The sequence below is a fragment of the Carcharhinus amblyrhynchos genome, chromosome 23 (genome assembly GCF_965287045.1).
Source record: "Carcharhinus amblyrhynchos chromosome 23, sCarAmb.v2.hapA, whole genome shotgun sequence".
NCBI classification, from domain to species: domain Eukaryota; kingdom Metazoa; phylum Chordata; class Chondrichthyes; order Carcharhiniformes; family Carcharhinidae; genus Carcharhinus; species Carcharhinus amblyrhynchos.
Window position 1 is genome coordinate 45,259,295 of NC_137346.1, and position 17,199 is coordinate 45,276,493.

Sequence of the window (17,199 nt, forward strand, 5' to 3'; positions counted from 1 at the left end):
GATAACACACTGACTCTTCAGATTCTAGTCTTTTTAAAACTGTTAGATTTTGATACTATTCTTTGTTTTGTTACACAGCTTTAATTTAAACACCTTCTGAGCATTCCAGTTTAATGAAACAAACAAGGACAGTAGTTTAGTTTTTTCTTTATTTAAGACTTCTGGTACCAACTCAAACATAAACAGTTGTAATTCATTAGCTCTTTACTGAACTTTAACTCTAACTGGACATCAATTTCAACTATTTAACTGAAAGTAGATACTACCGAGTTAGGGACAGCTTGGCCAAGAATTGTCTCCATTATAGAATCAATTTCCTCCTCTCTGAAGTATTCTTCAGGGCGCAAGCTTTGTTGCGATGGCTGGTCTCTTCCAAGCTATCGCTGCCAAACAAAGGACCCGTGCGTTCCCCAGCGATAATTCTCTACCCGCCTCCAGAAGACCCTCCACCATCCATCCAACTGTGCAACCAGAAATCGACCGCACGGTTCAAACATCCAGTGAACCCATCCCTGAACGACTGCATGATGCCTAGCCCATCCTACATGCCCCATATAAAGCAGCCATGAAAATCGGAGCCACGACGCCTCAGCTCCCAGATCACAGCCCCTCCATGATCTGCGCCCGGCTCCAACCTACAAGATGACCAAAACTCCCAGCATGCTCAGCTGTCAACCATCCCAAAGCCACTATCGCCAACACCATTGTCAAACTACTGAGCTGTTCTCACGTCCACATTCCCTCCTCTTGACCCTGGAGCATATAACAAAATGTATCACAGATCATGGCCAAACTCTTACCCAACAAGATAGTATCAAAATCCAGCCAAACTAACTATTAACATGTTACAAATGCATATTTACAATTGACAGAATTTTTGTTTCATTACAACATTTCCACAGGCTACTGTTGCACTACTTTTCCCATTTCCATTTTACAAATTGAGCAGTAAACAGTATATTTAAGTCACGGGTAGATAGGTTTCTGATAGACAGGGAAATTAAGGGTTATGGGGAGAAAGCGGGAAAGTGGAACTGATCCACTTCAGATCAGCCATGATCTTATTGAATGGCGGGGCAGGCTTGAAGGGCTGGATGGCCAACTCCTGCTCCTATTTCTTATGTTCTTATGTACTTTAGTAATGTCAGTATCTGGATGCTTAACTTCGATTGTACAATTCACATTGTCTTAACCCGCCTTGTTAATGTTTGAAGTTTAATGCCCAGATTTGTGAAATCAGTGGTGTTAATCGTGAATACTACTGCACTATAGCAGTTGCTAAATCATTAATTAACTTCCTCCTTTGGTAACCTTAAACCAGCAAACCATTCTTGCTCTTCATTTATCACTTCTTGATTTAACAACCCCTGTTAAATAAAAAATAATTCTCTAAATTGAGACAGACACCAATCAGGTAAATGTATTTTAGTGAAATCCAATATAACTGGTACCCATTCATAGGAAATATTGTCATGTAAAACCTTGTTCAAATTTGTTATGATTATACTATTTTAGGTTCAGAGTTATATTTAGGACAAAAATGTACAGATGAAAGAGGAGTAAAGTTTTAAATTTGAATGTAGGAGGGTCATGTACCAAAAGTAGGTTTAACTCTCCAAAGTATTCGATATTTAAAAATGATCTGAATTTGCATAATCACTTTTTATCACAAATTTAACCTTCCACAGTTACAGCTCAATCTGTCTCCTACTAGCATGCACATGCTGTGTTCTTTTATGACCCAATTAACTCAAAGTCCAAGTAAGAAGTAATTCAAATAATTTTCTACTAGTTTAACAAATTGTAGAGGAAAGTCCTCCATCATTTCATCTTTACCAATTTGATTTATGAATACCATGATTTGCACAAATGATTATTTATTGCTTTTTTAAGCATTTTAACTGCTGTAATCCCAAATAACTAAATACTGGGGAAAAATCCTGTCATCTGTTGGAAAGTTGTTGAGACTCTGCAGAGCCCTTAACTTTTCACAGAAAATTGACCCCCAGCTTATTAGCATTTTGGTACATTGAGTCAAACACTTTACATGTTCAAATGTGCATTACTGTAGGGATAACATTTACACAATATAGAAAACACACAAACATATTTTGGAAAATTAGCCCAGATTCAAATGATAAATTCATGATCTGTGAATGTGTTTCAATGTATCCCTCTTTGAAACGCAAATTTCTCCCATACAGCCTCTCGCTCTACTACCCTTTATTTGTCGAAATTAAAACTTATTTACCCCTTTAGAATTTCGGTAACTTCCCATCTATATAAGTTGGTTATTTTATGCACTCAATTTATTCAATCAATTAATTGTCAGAAACTGCAATACACAAATATAACCAAACACTTTAATTCAAAATAAGAAACTATGAATGAGCCAAACGCTTCAGGTCTCAATTATCACTAGGTTGTGATAAACAGTCTTGGAGCTGCTGGAGGTGTTATTCACAAGTTAGCTATTTAGAACACACAAAATACATTTGGTTTGGAGCCAGATGAATTAATTTGGTCTTGAAATTGGCTCCAATCTACAAATTTACCAACACTCCCAGCACACTCCACTCTCAGCCAGAACAGCCATTCCAAAGCCACTATTGCCATCACCATTGCCAAACTACCGCTGCAGCTGTTCTCTCTCTGTCCACAGTTCGAATCAAATCTGATCATTTTGACCAACTGGGTGGGGAAGATTTAATACTCAGTCCTGCCCTTTGAACCTGGTCCTTAATATCTCCACAATCTTTTTTTTACATCCACAGGCGATTCGTCTGCCTTGTTGTCCAACGCGGGGTGTACACGCGGTGGGTCGTGCGAGGGCTGCTCTTGGACATTGCTTCGAGAGTTGCCTAGTGCTTCACGTCGTTAGTGTACGCTTAAACTGGACCAACTGACGGGCAACACGACAGCTCAGTGACTATCACTGTTTGCTGTGCAGTTACAGGGACCCGGGTCGGATCTCCGGCTTGGGCCGGTGTCTGTGGGAGTTTGCACATTCTCCCCGTGCTTGCGTGGGTTTTCTCCGGGTGCTCCGGTTTCCTCCCACACCCCAAAAACGTGCTTTTAGGCTGATTGGTGTCAATAAACTGTCCCTAAATTGGATCTCCCTTAATCTGGCGCACGTATAATTCTCTAAATTTGCACCCCCCGCCCCCCCCCCCCCACACGTTTATTGTGGAGTCCAAGAGGCGTAGATAAAAGTCGTAGGTAGAAGAAGGATTGGAATGAGGCACTCACTGAGTGTTAAAATGGGCGGCGCGGGCTCGTTGGGCCGAAGGGCCTGTTTCCTGTGCTGTGTTTGTTCTTTGTTCTAATCCCATTTTTCCACCTGCTTGTGTCTGCAGCTCTCCAGCCTTATTTAGCACACTCCACACATTCACATAATGTGCCCAGTAACCCTGGTTTAGACATCAGTCCTTCTCTCTTGTGCTGACCCCACTTAATACCTTAATGTTTCCCACTCTAATACTAACTGTACATTGCTATCCCTCTCTGACATTGCCTTCTGGTTCCCACACTCCTGCCAAGTTAGTTTCAAGTCTTCCTAAGAGCACATGCAAGTAAGGAAAGGGTGAGTTTGTTTTTACATTTTAAGGTATTTAAAAATAGTTTAATCTGTCCGGGAAGTTGCAGCTTTTTGTGATTATCCTATATCTCTCTGTTTTGATGGTAATAAACAGAAAATTCAAATGAGATATCTTCCGCTTGGTAATGAAAGACCAAATAGAGAGAGTTTCTATATTCTATCTACAAATCAAAGAATAAAACTAAAAAACAGAGAATGCTGCATAATACATCTGAATTAGGTTTTAGTTATTTGCTGCTTTGATAAGGAAGAGACAAATCAGTGAAATTCTGGATTGATCCTTGCTTTTTGAGATTATCTGAACTCACCGGGTGGCATAGTGGTTAGCCTCGCTGCGTCAAAGAACCGGGTTCGATTCCCGACCTTGGGCCACTGTCGTGGAATTTGCGTGTTCTCCCCGTGTCTGCATGCGTTCCCTCTGGGTGCTCCTGTCTCTTCCCGCAGTCCAAAGATGTGCAGGTTAGGTGGATTGGCCATGCTAAATTGCCCCTTAGCGTCAGGGCCAGGGGTTGGTGTATGATCACTTGTGATTTCTATTCCTTTTATTTGGGGTTAAGGAGACCGAGGAGGTAAAAGGCTGTACGATGGCACAGTGGTGACCGCTGCTCCCTCACAGCACCAGGGACCAGGGTTCAATTCCTGGCTTAGGCCACTGTCTGTGTAGAGTTTGTACATTTTCCCCCGTGTCTGCGTGAGTTTCCTCCGGGTTCTCTGGTTTCTTCCCACAGTCTAAAGATGTGCGGGTTACATGGATTGGCCATGGGGTCACGGGGGGGTGTAGGGCCTGGGTGGGATTGTGGTCGGTCTGCACTGTAAGGATTCTGTGATTTGGTGATGAGCTGTAGGATGATCGATTGGATTTGTTGGAAGGCAGGTGCTGAACTGAGTGAATCCTAAGGATCTAATCCACGGTTCCCTCAAAATTAGTGCACAAGAAGTGAGGCTTGAAAGATCAGTTAACCTTGGGTTTTTATGATGATGATAAATGGAGCAAGGCAATGCTAGCGTGCTCTCTACAGTCCTAAGTACATTGTGTAGTGTTAACTGGGAAAGGGGAAGAATCTCTCAAAGTAAGAGAGACTTTCCTTTGATTTGTTTGATTTTTTTTTTACAGGTGAATGTTCCAAAACATCTCCCATTTAAAGGAGTTGGAAAGATAAAGCAGGCAGCATGCGGCGGGACTCATGCTGCAATCCTTAACAGTGAGTCTTTATTTTAACAACATTTCCCTGTCAGATCATACAATCCCTACAGTGCAGAAGGGGGCCATTTGGCCCATCGAGTCTCCACTGACCACAATACCACCCAGGCCCTATCCCCATAACCCCACACATTTACCCTAACCTGACACTAAGGGAGGATTTATCATGGCCAATCCATGTAACTCACACATCTTTGGACTGTGGGAAGAAACCAGAGAAAACTCGTGCAGACACAGGGGAAAATGTACAAACTCCATATAGACAGTGACCTAAGCCGGGAATTGAACCCTGGTCCCTGTTGCTGTGAGGGAGCAGTAGTCACCACTGTGCCATCGTGCAGCCTTTTACCTCCTCGGCCTCCTTAACCCCAAATAACAGGAATAGATATCATAAGTGGTCATACACTAACCCCTGGGCTGTGACACCCCTGGTGACGTGGTGGCACAGTGGTCAGCACTACTGTCTCACAGTGCCAGGGACCCGGGTTCAATTCCAGCCAGGGTAACTGGGTGGAGTTTGCATGTTCTCCCTGTGTCTGCGTGGGTTTCCTCCAGATGCTCCGGTTTCCTCCCACAGTCCAAAGATGCGCAGGCCAAGGCCCTTGGTGTCTAGGGGTCTAGCAGGGTAAATACTTGGTGCTGTGGCTATAGGATCTGCGTGGGATTGTCGTGGTGCAGACTTGATGGGCCGAATGGCCTCTTCCTGTGCTGTAGGGATTCTGTGTTCAACTTGGCCTAAAGGTTGTGAAATATACCTGAGCCAAAAGACACTCACTTTTATTTTCTGGCAACTCAGAAAACAGCTTGAGGCTGATGCACAGTTAATGGTGAGAATTGAAAAGCTGCGGTTGGAGAGGGCCACTCATTGGCATCAATTCCAGAGAAAGGTCAAGTCTAAATCCCCTTCCAATAATGTGAGAAATGCTGCCAGTCTTGAGTATTTCAATGCTTCAGAGTTTAATTGTTTGAGAACTAAGAGAAAAACAAAACGTGTTTTTTACGTCTCTCCCTTTGCTAACCTGCTTTGATATTGATTTGACCCACTGTAATTTACGCTTCCTTCTCAATGCTTGCCCTGTAATGTCACTATCCCTGACAGTATCTAACTCCATTCACTCCCCACAGTATCAAGAAATAGTGGAAGGAACTGGAACTGCCAAGGCAGTGGGTTCTGATAATATTCCAGCAATAGTATGCTCCAGACTTATGTTCCAGAACTTGCCATATCCCTAGCCAAGCTCTTCCAGTATAGTTACAACACTGGCATCTACTCAACAATGTAGAACGTTGCCCAGGTATGTCCTGTACACAAAAAGCGGAACAAATCCAAACCAGCCAAGTGCTATCCCACCAGTCTACTCTCGCCAATCAGTAAGGTGATGGATGGAACTCTGACCTCTGAGAGAAACGCTACTGTTTATGAAGATGTTTTTGGGACTGCTGATTAGTTTTTAATGGTTTCTATACACAATCATTCACAGTTCTTAGCTTCTCACCATTTAGAAGATTGTTCCAAAGTGAATGACCTCGCTTTTCTCCCACATTGGATTGTCGATCATGTAATCAGCCCCCTGGTTGCCACGCCACCAAACTTATTGTCAGTAAACCTGGAGCTGTGGCTTTCCATTTGTTTATCATAGACATTGATAAATACAGCAAGGTGCTGAGGCCTCTGTACAGATTCTCGAGTCCTATCCTGTCAATTTGAGTAAATACTTCTTCCCAGTCTCTTGTCATCTGGCTCATAACCGCTTCCCCATCCATATCAATAAGCTACCTACCCATGACTGTCATTTTTATCCCCATTTTCTATTCAGGTCCTTATTGAATGCCTGATGTAAATCTACATAAGTAACATCCATAGACTTCATACCAACTTGCTGTTGAATTATATTCATTGTGGAAAGTTGGGAAATCTAGGATCCGGTTTAGGAACAGAAAGATTCCATGAAGCTTTGTGGATACAACTCCAGAATCCTTTCCTTCCATTTGAAAGCAGAGATTAAGATCAGATCTGAAAGTCAGTAGCTTTGGTGCAATAGTTCCTCAGCATATCACTGGAACGTCAACCAAGATTCTGTGCTAAACATCTGAAGTAGAGCTTGAAGCTACAGAGCTACTGGCTGAGTGAGAGTGTTGTATACTGAGCCAGCAGCCTCTGACCCCAGGAAAACTTCCACACCACACAGTTAGCAGTGAATCTGTTGTTTCCCCAATACCACTCAGTATCTGCAAACCTCATGGAAGATCCTATCCTGGCTGAATAAAGACCTGATGTTATTTTGTCAATTGCAGAGGAAGGCCATGTATTTGTCTGGGGTTATGGAATCCTAGGACGAGGCTGTCAGCTCTCTGAATCCGGAGTGCCAGAGCTGATCCCCCCAACGTTGTTTGGCTGGTCCGACTCCACGCCCCAGGTTCGAGTTGATCGCATTCGTTGTGGCCTCAACCATTTTGCTGCCATCACCAGTAAGTGTCTCCCAAACGGTTTTGGAGTTGTTGAAGGAACATTGTTTCAGAATCCGATACTTTCTCTCCTATTTTCCCCTTGGCATCTTTTGAGGAGCTCAGTGCTGCCTTCTCAGGAAGAACACCCCAAATTCTCCAACTTACGCTCCTGCCAACTCCTCCCCTACCCAGTGTACCCACTGGGATCTAACCCTGCAATCTCCTGTCCAAATTTGTAACCTTGCAAAAAACATGAAAACAGACAGTAAAAGCGGTCATCAAATCCCTACAGAAGGAGAACATTTAGCCCGTCGAGTCTGCACCAGCTCTCTCTGACTGAGTACCTTACCCAGGCCCTTGCCCCCAGCTTATCCCCGTCAAACTTAGAAGTATTACATTTGATTCCCTCATCCAAATCATGAAATTATATTGTAAATAACTGGGACCCAAGTGGGACCCCCCTTTTCACTGCCTGTCACATCAAAAATGACCCATTTATTCATGCCATTTCCTGTCTGCTAATCAACTCTTGGTCCATGCCAGTATATTGTTCCAATCCCACGTACTTTAATTTACCACACTAACATTTTCTGTGGGACTTTATCAAAAGCTTTCTAAATAGGCCACATCTACAGATTCACCCATATTTATTCCACTAGTTATGTCCTGAAAAAAACTCCATTAAGTTTATCAACATGATTTCCCTTTCCTAAATCCACGTTGACTTTGTCTAATCCTGTTGATGTTTTCCAAGTGTCCAGTTATCACATCCTTTATAATAAACCCTAGCATTTTCCCAACTCTGGATATTAGGCTAACGGGTCTGTAATTCCCTGTTTTCTACCTCCCTCCTTTTTTAAATAGCAGGGTTACATTTGCCACCCTCCAATCTGCCAGGAATGTTCCAGAATTTAGAAGCTGATGACCAACGCGTCCACTATTTCCATGGTCATCTCTTTTATATCCCGGGATGTAGATTGTCAGGCCTGGGGATTTATCGGCTTTCAGTCTCATCAATTTCTCCAACACTATTTTTCAGTAATACTAATTTCCTTCAATTCCATCTTGCTAGATCCTTAGTTTCCCAGCATTTCCGGGAAGTTATTTGTGTCTTCCCCTGTGAAGACAGAACTAAATGTGTTGATGTTTTATCTCTTTTATTCCACAGGTGTGTCGGTCCACCTTGTTGTCTAACGAGGGGCATACACACGGTGGGTCGTGCGTGGGCTGCTCTTGGATGTTTCGAGAGTGGCCTAGTACTTCGTGTCGTTGTGTGTGCTTAAAACTGGACCAGCAGATGGGCACCACGACAGCTCAGTGACTATCACTGTCTGCTGTGCAGATACATGGATTTGGGTCGGTGTCTGTGGGAGTTTGCGCATTCTCCCCGTGCTTGCGTGGGTTTTCTCCGGGTGCTCCGGTTTCCTCCCACACCCCAAAGATGTGCTCTTAGGCTGATTGGTGTAACAAATTGTCCCTAAATTATTCTCCCCTGAATCTGGTTTCCAATGTGGAGAGCCATATGCATACACACGGGTCAAGGGAGGTGTGGGAAAATGCTTTGTTAAGATGGCGGCGTGGGCTTGTTGGGCCGAAGGGCCTGTTTCCTGTGCTGGGTTGTTCTTTGTTCTTTGTTCTTAAAGTAGTTGTTTGATCTGCCATTTCCTTGTTCTCCATCATCAATTCTCTTGTTTAAGGCTGCACTTTTCCATCATTGTCTAGCAAAACATATCTCTAATTCACTCTTGAATAAATTCATTGGCCAAGTCTCCACTACTTTCTGGGGAAGAAACTTCCACAGACTGACACGCCTCTGAGAAAAAATGTTCCTGCTCAATTCCATCTTAAAAGGGAGACTCCTAATTTTTAAACTGTGCCCAACCCCCAACCCCCACCCCCTGAATTTAGTCTCAATGAGTGGAAACATCCTCCCGATCTCCAACCTATCAAATCTTCTGAGGATCTTGTATATATCTCAGTATGATCCCATTTTTCTAAGCTCCGAGGGTACGGCCCAGTCTGTTCAATGTTCCTCCATAGGATTATCCCTCATCCCAGGAATGAGTGGAGTGAAGCTGATTCGGTAGACCCTGAGACTCTTAATTTCAGGGTCATGGGTTCAGGCCCCACGTTGGGCCCCACTGTTTTTGAACTTTGCTGCTTTTCTGGGTGAACTCCAGCTGTCCATTCCTCTGGCAGTGTCACCGCTCAAACTGAATCTTTCGCCGTTCCGCTTTGTCAATCTCACGGTTACTGATTTCTGAGAGAAAACTGCCTCCACTTCATTGGAAGTCAGTGAGTTTCGCACCAGAGACCTGGGTTTGATTCCCGGCCTCGGGTCACTGTCTGTGTGGAGTTTACACGTTCTCCCCATGTCTGCGTGGGTTTCCTTCAGGTGCTCTGCTTTTCCCCCCCTCACTCCAAAGATGTGTGGATTAGATACATTGGCTGTGCTAAATTACCCCTTAGTGTCAGAGGGGCTAGCATGGGTTATGGGGATAGGATGTGGGTGGGATTGTGGTCGATGGGCTGAATGTCCTCCTACACTGTTGGATTCTAATATTCTTTGAACTGCCAATACAATTATTTCTTATTTTCAAATAAAGTGACCAGATCTGTACACAGTATTCCAGATGTGGTCTCACCAAGGCTCTGTACAGCTGCAGTAAAACTTCCCTGTTTTAATATTTAATTCCCCTTGCAACATGAGCATTCCATTTGTCTTCCCAACCTGTTGCACCTGCATAATAACTAATTCGTATACAAGGACATCCAGATCTTTGTACCATCAAGTTCTGCAATCTCTCTCCATTTATATAGTGTTCTTTTCTATTCTTCCTGCCAAAGTTCACATTCTTCCACATCATATTCCATCTGCCAGACTTTTACACACTCACTTAACCTATCAGTATCCCTTTGCAGAGTCTCTACCTCCTTTTCACAAATTACTTTCCTACCTATCTTGGTGTCAGTGCTGAGGGAGCGCCGCACTGTCAGAGGGTCAGCGCTGAGGGAGGGCCGCACTGTCAGAGGGTCAGCGCTGAGGGAGGGCCGCACTGTCAGAGGGTCAGCGCTGAGGGAGCGCCGCACTGTCAGAGGGTCAGCGCTGAGGGAGCGCCGCACTGTCAGAGGGTCAGCGCTGAGGGAGCGCCGCACTGTCAGAGGGTCAGTGCTGAGGGAGCGCCGCACTGTCAGAGGGTCAGTGCTAAGCAGATGAACTTTTAGAAGTTCAGTACTGTAAGAGTGTGACGCGGTTGGATGGTGAGTGCTGAGGAAGCGCTGCTCTGTTGAATGTTGTGTGTTTGGAATGAGAGTTCTTGCTGCAGCAACACTAACCAGATACCTGATCACTGTTAGTGGGGTGCTGCTCGGTGACACTTGACTTCTTGTTTATCAATAATAATGATAGTGTGTATTGGCTGAAAAGAATGAAAGACATTCAGTGCAGGTTCCATCTCTCTATATCTGAACTGGTAACAGAAAGTTCTGATGTGAACCCCATCCTCCCCACACTCCAGCCCCACCCACTCACCCACTGAGCTCAGACTTTGTGATATAAAATTTGACCAGATTTCGAATGACCTTGATCCGTATGTTTCCTGTTCTGTGAGTCTGCTTCAGCTGGAGGCTGCACATTGCTCTTGGCAAGTGTGCGATCACCTGGAAGTTCCCCTCCAAACCACTCACTATCCTGACTTGTAAATATATCGCCGCTCTTTCACTGTTGCTGGGTCAAAATCCTGGAATTCCCTCCCTAACAGCACTGTGGATGTACCTACAGCACACAGACTGCAGCGATTCAAGAAATACCTCTCCACCACCACCTGATGGGACAATTAGGAATGACCAATAAATGCTGGCTTAACCAGTGACACCCATTTCTCCTGAAATAATAAAGGGAACAGAAACTTGAGTTTTTTTAATGATTTGCTTCACACGCCAATTGATAATATCTTTATGTTGCAGATCGTGGCGAGCTCTTTGTCTGGGGGAAGAACCTTCGCGGTTGTCTTGGTATTGGCAGCTTAGAGGATCAGTACTTTCCCTGGCGGGTAGGTCCTTCCCTCTGTTCATGTTCAGCATCACCGTTCCATGGAATCAAAATGAGCAAACTAGCTGGGGGTAGTTCTTCACTGTATTGTCTTAAATTTTCATCCCAGTTTCAGCTCTTCAATCAGCTCTCTTGCACACATTTTAAAGTGGGGGGGAGGGTGCGTGGGTGGCAAACGAAACTTTGATTTAATTATTCTTTGAAGACAGCCAGAGGCTGACTAGATGTTATTCACTGATTCCTCTGTGTGTGTGTGGACAGGATATGGTTCTGTTCAGGTTTGTGTCTGATTTTCAGAAGGCGTTTGACAAGGTACCTCACAAGAGGTTATTGCAGAAGGTCAGGGGGCATGGAGTTGGGGGTAGGGTGTTAGCGTGGATAGAGGATTGGTTGTCAAATAGGAGGCAGAGAGCGGGGGTCAATGGGTGCTATTCGGATTGGCGGTTGGTGACTAGTGGAGTGCCCCAGGGGTCGGTGCTGGGGCCTCAGCTATTTACCATTTATATAGATGATCTGGAGGAGGGAACCGAGTGCAGGGTGTCGAAATTTGCTGATGATACCAAGATTGGTGGAACGGCAAATTGCGCGGAGGGTGTGGAGAGTCTGCAGAAGGATCTAGATAGGCTGGGCGAATGGGCCAGGAACTGGCAAATGGAGTTTAATGTTGGCAAGTGCGAGCTGGTCCATTTTGGTAGGAAGGACTATTACTTACGTGGCCAAAAACTGCAGCAGGCGACGGTGCAGAGGGACCTCGGGGTCCTTGTGCATGAGTTGCAAAAACCCAGCCTGCAGGTGCAGCAGGTGGTCAGGAAGGCGAATGGGATGCTGGCCTTCATAGCGAGGGGGATTGAATATAAAAGTAGGGAGGTCTTGCTGCAGCTGTATAGGGCATTGGTGAGGCCGCAGCTGGAGTACTGTGTGCAGTTTTGGTCGCCGCACTTACGCAAGGACATTTTGGCCTTGGAGGGAGTGCAGAGGAGGTTTACTAGACTGATGCCGGAGTTGAGGGGGTTGAGCTATGAGGAGAGGCTGAATAAAGTAGGCTTGTACTCTTTAGAGTTTAGAAGAATGAGGGGAGATCTCATTGAGACATATAAGATGATGAATGGGATGGATAGGATAGAGCTGGAGAGACTCTTCCTGCTCAGAAAGGACAGTAGGACTAGGGGGCACAGCCTCAAGATAAAGGGGGGGTGGTTTAGAACGGAGTTGAGGAAGAACTTCTTCACTCAAAGGGTGGTGAATCTCTGGAATTCTCTGCCCGTTGAAGTGGTGGAGGCTGCCTCGCTAAATATTTTTAAGGCACGGTTGATGGGTTTTTGATCAGCGAGGGGATTAAGGGTTATGGGGAGAGGGCGGGAAAGTGGAACTGAGCCACGACAGATCAGCCACGATCTTATTGAATGGCGGGGCAGGCTCGAAGGGCTAGATGGCCTACTCCTGCTCCTATTTTATGTTCTTATGTCTGGGTTACTGCCCTGTTATGGAAGCAAAGAATTCCCATAAAAATATGGCTACTTGAGTCCTGTGTTTATTAATTTTATGATCTAAAGTTACCTCAGACTGCAATCGAGCAGTCCTCTAGTTTATCAGACTTGTGTAGCCGATCTGTGTTGAACCCCCTCTATCATAGAACATAGAACACTACAGCACAAACAGGCCCTTCGGCCCACAAGTTGCGCTGATCATGTCCATACCTACCAGTCCTATCTATAACCCCCAATCCCATTAAATCCCATGTACTCATCCAGAAGTCTCTTAAAAGACCCCAGCAAATTCGCCTCTATCACCACCAATGGCAGCCAATTCCACTCACTCACCACCCTCTGAGTGAAAAACTTACCCCTGACATCTCCTCTGTACCTGCTCCCCAGCTCCTTAGACCTGCGTCCTCTCGTAGCGACCATTTCAGCCCTGGGAAATAGCCTCCGAGAATCCACCCTATCTATACCTCTTAACATCTTATAAACCTCTATCAGGTCGCCTCTCAACCTTCGTCTCTCCAGGGAGAAGAGTCCCAGCTCCCTCAACCGCACATCTCTGGAATGTTAATCATTTTTAGCTTCTCTGCTATTTCTCGATTCCCTAGTCTGAATTCTCCTGACTGCCTGTAATGGACCCACATTTGTCAGAGCCAAACGCTTCCATTTTGCATACCTATCAGGAACAGGCCCTTCGGCCCTCCAAGCCTGTGCTGATCATGATGCCCTTAAAAAAGCTTTAAAAAACCTTCTGCCCTTACTCGGTCCGTATCCCTCTACTCCCTCCTTATCCATGTACCCATTCAGATGCCTCTTAAATGTTGCAGTGTGGCACAGTGGTCAGCACTGCTGCCTCACAGGACCAGGGACCCGAGTTTGATTCCTGTCTTGGGTCACTGTCTGTGTGGAGTCTGCATCTTCTCCCCGCTGTCTGCGTGGGCCTCCTCTGGGTGCTCCGATTTCTTCCCACAATCCGAAAGACGTGGTGAAGTACTAAATTCTCCCTCAGTGTACCCAAACAGGCACAGGAGTGTGGCAACGAGGGGATTCACATTGTCACTTCATTGCAGTGTTAATGTAACCCTATGATACAAAGCTAGGTGGGAATGTGTGTTGTGAGGAAGATGTAAAGTGGCTACAGGAGGACAGACTCAGTGAGTGAGCAAGAACATGGCAGATGGAATATAATGTGGAAAAATGCAAAATAGTCCATTTTGGTAGGAAGGGCAGGTGTGCAGAATATTTCCCAAGTGGTACAAAATTAGAAAATGTAGATCTGGGTATCCTTGTCCACAAGTCCTCTGAAGGCTAAAATATAGGTACAAGCTACTCTGAAGGTTAATAGAATATTAGCATTTATTACAACAAGAGTGGTGAGGTTTTGCTTCAGTTGTATCGGAGCTTGGTGGACTGCACCTGGAGTAGTGTGTACATACTGGTCTATAGATTGGGCAAGTTGAGCTTGTACTCTTTAGTGTTTCAAAGAATGAGCAGTGACGACATTGAAAACACTTAAGGAATAAACAGGTAAGATGTTTCCCTTGGGAAAGTCTAGAACCAGGAGCTACAAAATTTCAAAACAAAGGGGAAGCCACTGAGAGCCGAGATGAACCAACAGGTGGCACAGTGGTTAGCACTGCTGCTTCATAGCTCCAGGGACCTGGGTTCGATTCCCGGCTCGGGTCACTGTCTGTGTGGAGTTTGCACATTCTCCTCGTGTCTGCGTGGGTTTCCTCCCGCAGTCCAAAGATGTGCGGGTTAGGTTGATTGGCCTTGCTAAAATTTCCCCTTAGTGTCCTGAGATGCATAGGTTAGAGGGATGTAGGGATATGGGGGTAGGGCCTGGGTGGGATTGTGGTCAGTGCAGACTTGATGGGCCGAAGGGCCTCTTTCTGTACTGTAGGATTCTATGAGGAGAAATCAGAAGGTGGAGAATCTTTGGAATTCTCTACCGTGGGGGGCTGAGGAAGTCACTGTATTTGTTTAAAGCAGAGATTGTTGTTGTTTAGAAATCTATCAATGTAGAAGATTAAGGTAATGAAGCGTCTGGTCAGCCATGGTCATATTAAATAGCAGAGCAGGGCTTGATGGCCTCCTCCTGTTCCTAGTCCTTGTTTTATTCCAGTAAATCTGCTGGCTTCTCTCTAAGGCCAGTTTATTTTTCCTCAGGTGTTGTGTGCAGACAGGAGGTGACTGACTGTATGTTGCTATTTGTTTAGGTGGCGGTAGCAGGCGATGTTGTGGACGTGGCTTGTGGCGTGGACCATATGGTGGCTCTTACAAGATCATTCATCTGAGCTGACACTTGGGAAGTAGGCTGGACAATTCGTATCTGCTCCAATGGTGGATAACAGCTGCTAACCGTTCCAGATCATCCTTCAACAACCATACAGTATATGTGCAGAAAATATCTCTTTCTGTATCACAGTGTGGCTCAACTGACTATTCCAGTGGAACCTCCTTTATTGATCAAGTGGCCACTGAATGGAACAGGTTTTTATTGTAAACTGATCTTTGAAACAAGCTTTTCTTTTAAATGTGTTCTTCTTTCCTTCCACTCACTGACCCATAAATACAGGGGTGTATGGAGGGGGGAGGGATAGTTGTCAGTGCAGACTCAATGGGCTGAATGGCCTCTTTCTGCACTGTTGGGGTTCTATGATCCTATTTCCTTATCTCTCACTCTCTACCTGACTTTCTTTTCATTCTGATTAACTCTTTACAGCTCTCCCATTGTCTGTGACTAAGGTGTGACCTTTAACATAAAGGTTTTCCAGAAATGTTAGTTCACTTACTCTCAATCTGGGATAGTCTCGTAGCCAATCGTACTGAGTAAATGGCGTCATTTTATTTTGGGAAAGGAAGATGCTCAAGGTCTCATTTATCTCCATGTGACACTGGGGAATGTTAAAACAATCTCCTATCACCCTGTCAGAACATTTGCTCCTTTTCCCATTCTATCTTTTATAAAAACGTTTGCAACGTTTTTCCAGCGTGTTGTCAGTAATCCCCTGAAGGCCCCCTGGTGTGTTATTGTATCTCGGTTACCACATGTTGTTATGTGATGTCACAATGTTGGGGAACAGTAATACAGGAGTAACCAACATCTGCTGGCATTCAACCTTCTGTAGCGAGACTGGAAATCCTAAACCCGCATGTGAAGGAGGAAATTCCGGCTTTGCAAAATTCCAGATTTGTGAGCGGAAGAGGAAATTCTGTAAAATTCCAGATTCACCTGCGAAAAGAAATGAGTAAGGAAAGATCATTTAGTCTCTGGAACCCATTGCATGGACCACATTGAGCCTGATCGACTCCAGATTACTGTTCCATCCACAGTTACGGTGCCACTGTGATCACTCTATTACTGATTAGACACGAGATTGGATCACAGTTTCACTGACGTGTTTCTGCAAAGACTTTCCCTGGGCGCCTGGTTTGAGAGGGAGACAGCAAGAGAATCTCTCGACGGTTGTCAGTGGCTATTACACTGTCAAACTAAGAGATAATCGTGTGGATACAAAGCTTGGAAGTGAATTGTAGAAGCGGAATAGAGTGGTGTCTGCACATTTCCTGTAGATTACAGCAGCTTTGATACAATATCAGGTACCTTCCAAAACAACAGCAACATTGAATATTGTCAGTGGGGAGCTCTGCTGTGTCACGGTGCCAGTCCCATAAGCTTTTATTTCTGGTTTCTGCTTTTGCCACTATCAGAGAGGCATGGGAAAAATAGCACAATTCTCATGCTTGTATCTATGAAAATCTGATAATATATGTGATAAATTTTGATTTAAATTTCTGACAAGCCCTGGACAAGTCTTTGGAACTGTAGAGGGGAAGGGGGGGCGGTGGGGGAGGAGACGGTGGGGGTGCGGCAATGACTGGTAGGTAAAGCTGTGTGGGGAAAGGCAGTACTGTCAGCCCATCTGAACGCTGTCAGCTGGATGGGCTGGGGGGGTAAATAGCTGGTTGCCAGGGAGAGGGATGGAGTCGGTAGCTTGGGGAACAGAGTTTGTGGCAGGACTGAAGGTCTTAACATTTAAACGGAGAGAAAAAAAAAGTTCTGTTCATCATCTGTAAAGAACTTTTGTTCATCCTGAGGATGTGAAAGTCACTAAATAAATGTTCCTTTTTCTTACTTGTTGTTAGTCTGACCAACCAGCTCGAGCCTATCTCAGCCCTCATTCACTTACAGCTCACTCACTCATTTATCACTGACAGCTTTATACATAGCTCAAATTCTTCTGTCTATCCAACAAAAACACTAAGCAAAGCCTCAGCATTAACTAGTCAAACCAGCTAAACACTGAGCAGTCAGATCCTCAAAGTTAACGCATTAACTAGCTAAACCTGTTGCTAGTTTTAATAAGTTTAAAGCAAAAGAGATGTTTGGTTTATTGAAAAATCTTCCAGACGTTTT

At 44.8% G+C, this 17,199-nt stretch overlaps 1 protein-coding gene across 1 annotated transcript in view; it reads left to right on the plus strand.

Moving 5' to 3' along the window:
• Positions 1-15,669, plus strand: part of rcc1l (RCC1 like) — a 39,592-nt gene extending 23,923 nt beyond the window's left edge. The window contains exons 8-11 of the mRNA XM_080210437.1: positions 4,713-4,800; positions 7,095-7,268; positions 11,214-11,299; positions 14,999-15,669. Of these exons, the coding sequence (XP_080066563.1) occupies positions 4,713-4,800; positions 7,095-7,268; positions 11,214-11,299; positions 14,999-15,076 (426 nt within the window). The 3' untranslated portion in view covers positions 15,077-15,669. The remainder of the gene's footprint in view (positions 1-4,712; positions 4,801-7,094; positions 7,269-11,213; positions 11,300-14,998) is intronic.
• Positions 15,670-17,199: the final 1,530 nt, after the last annotated feature.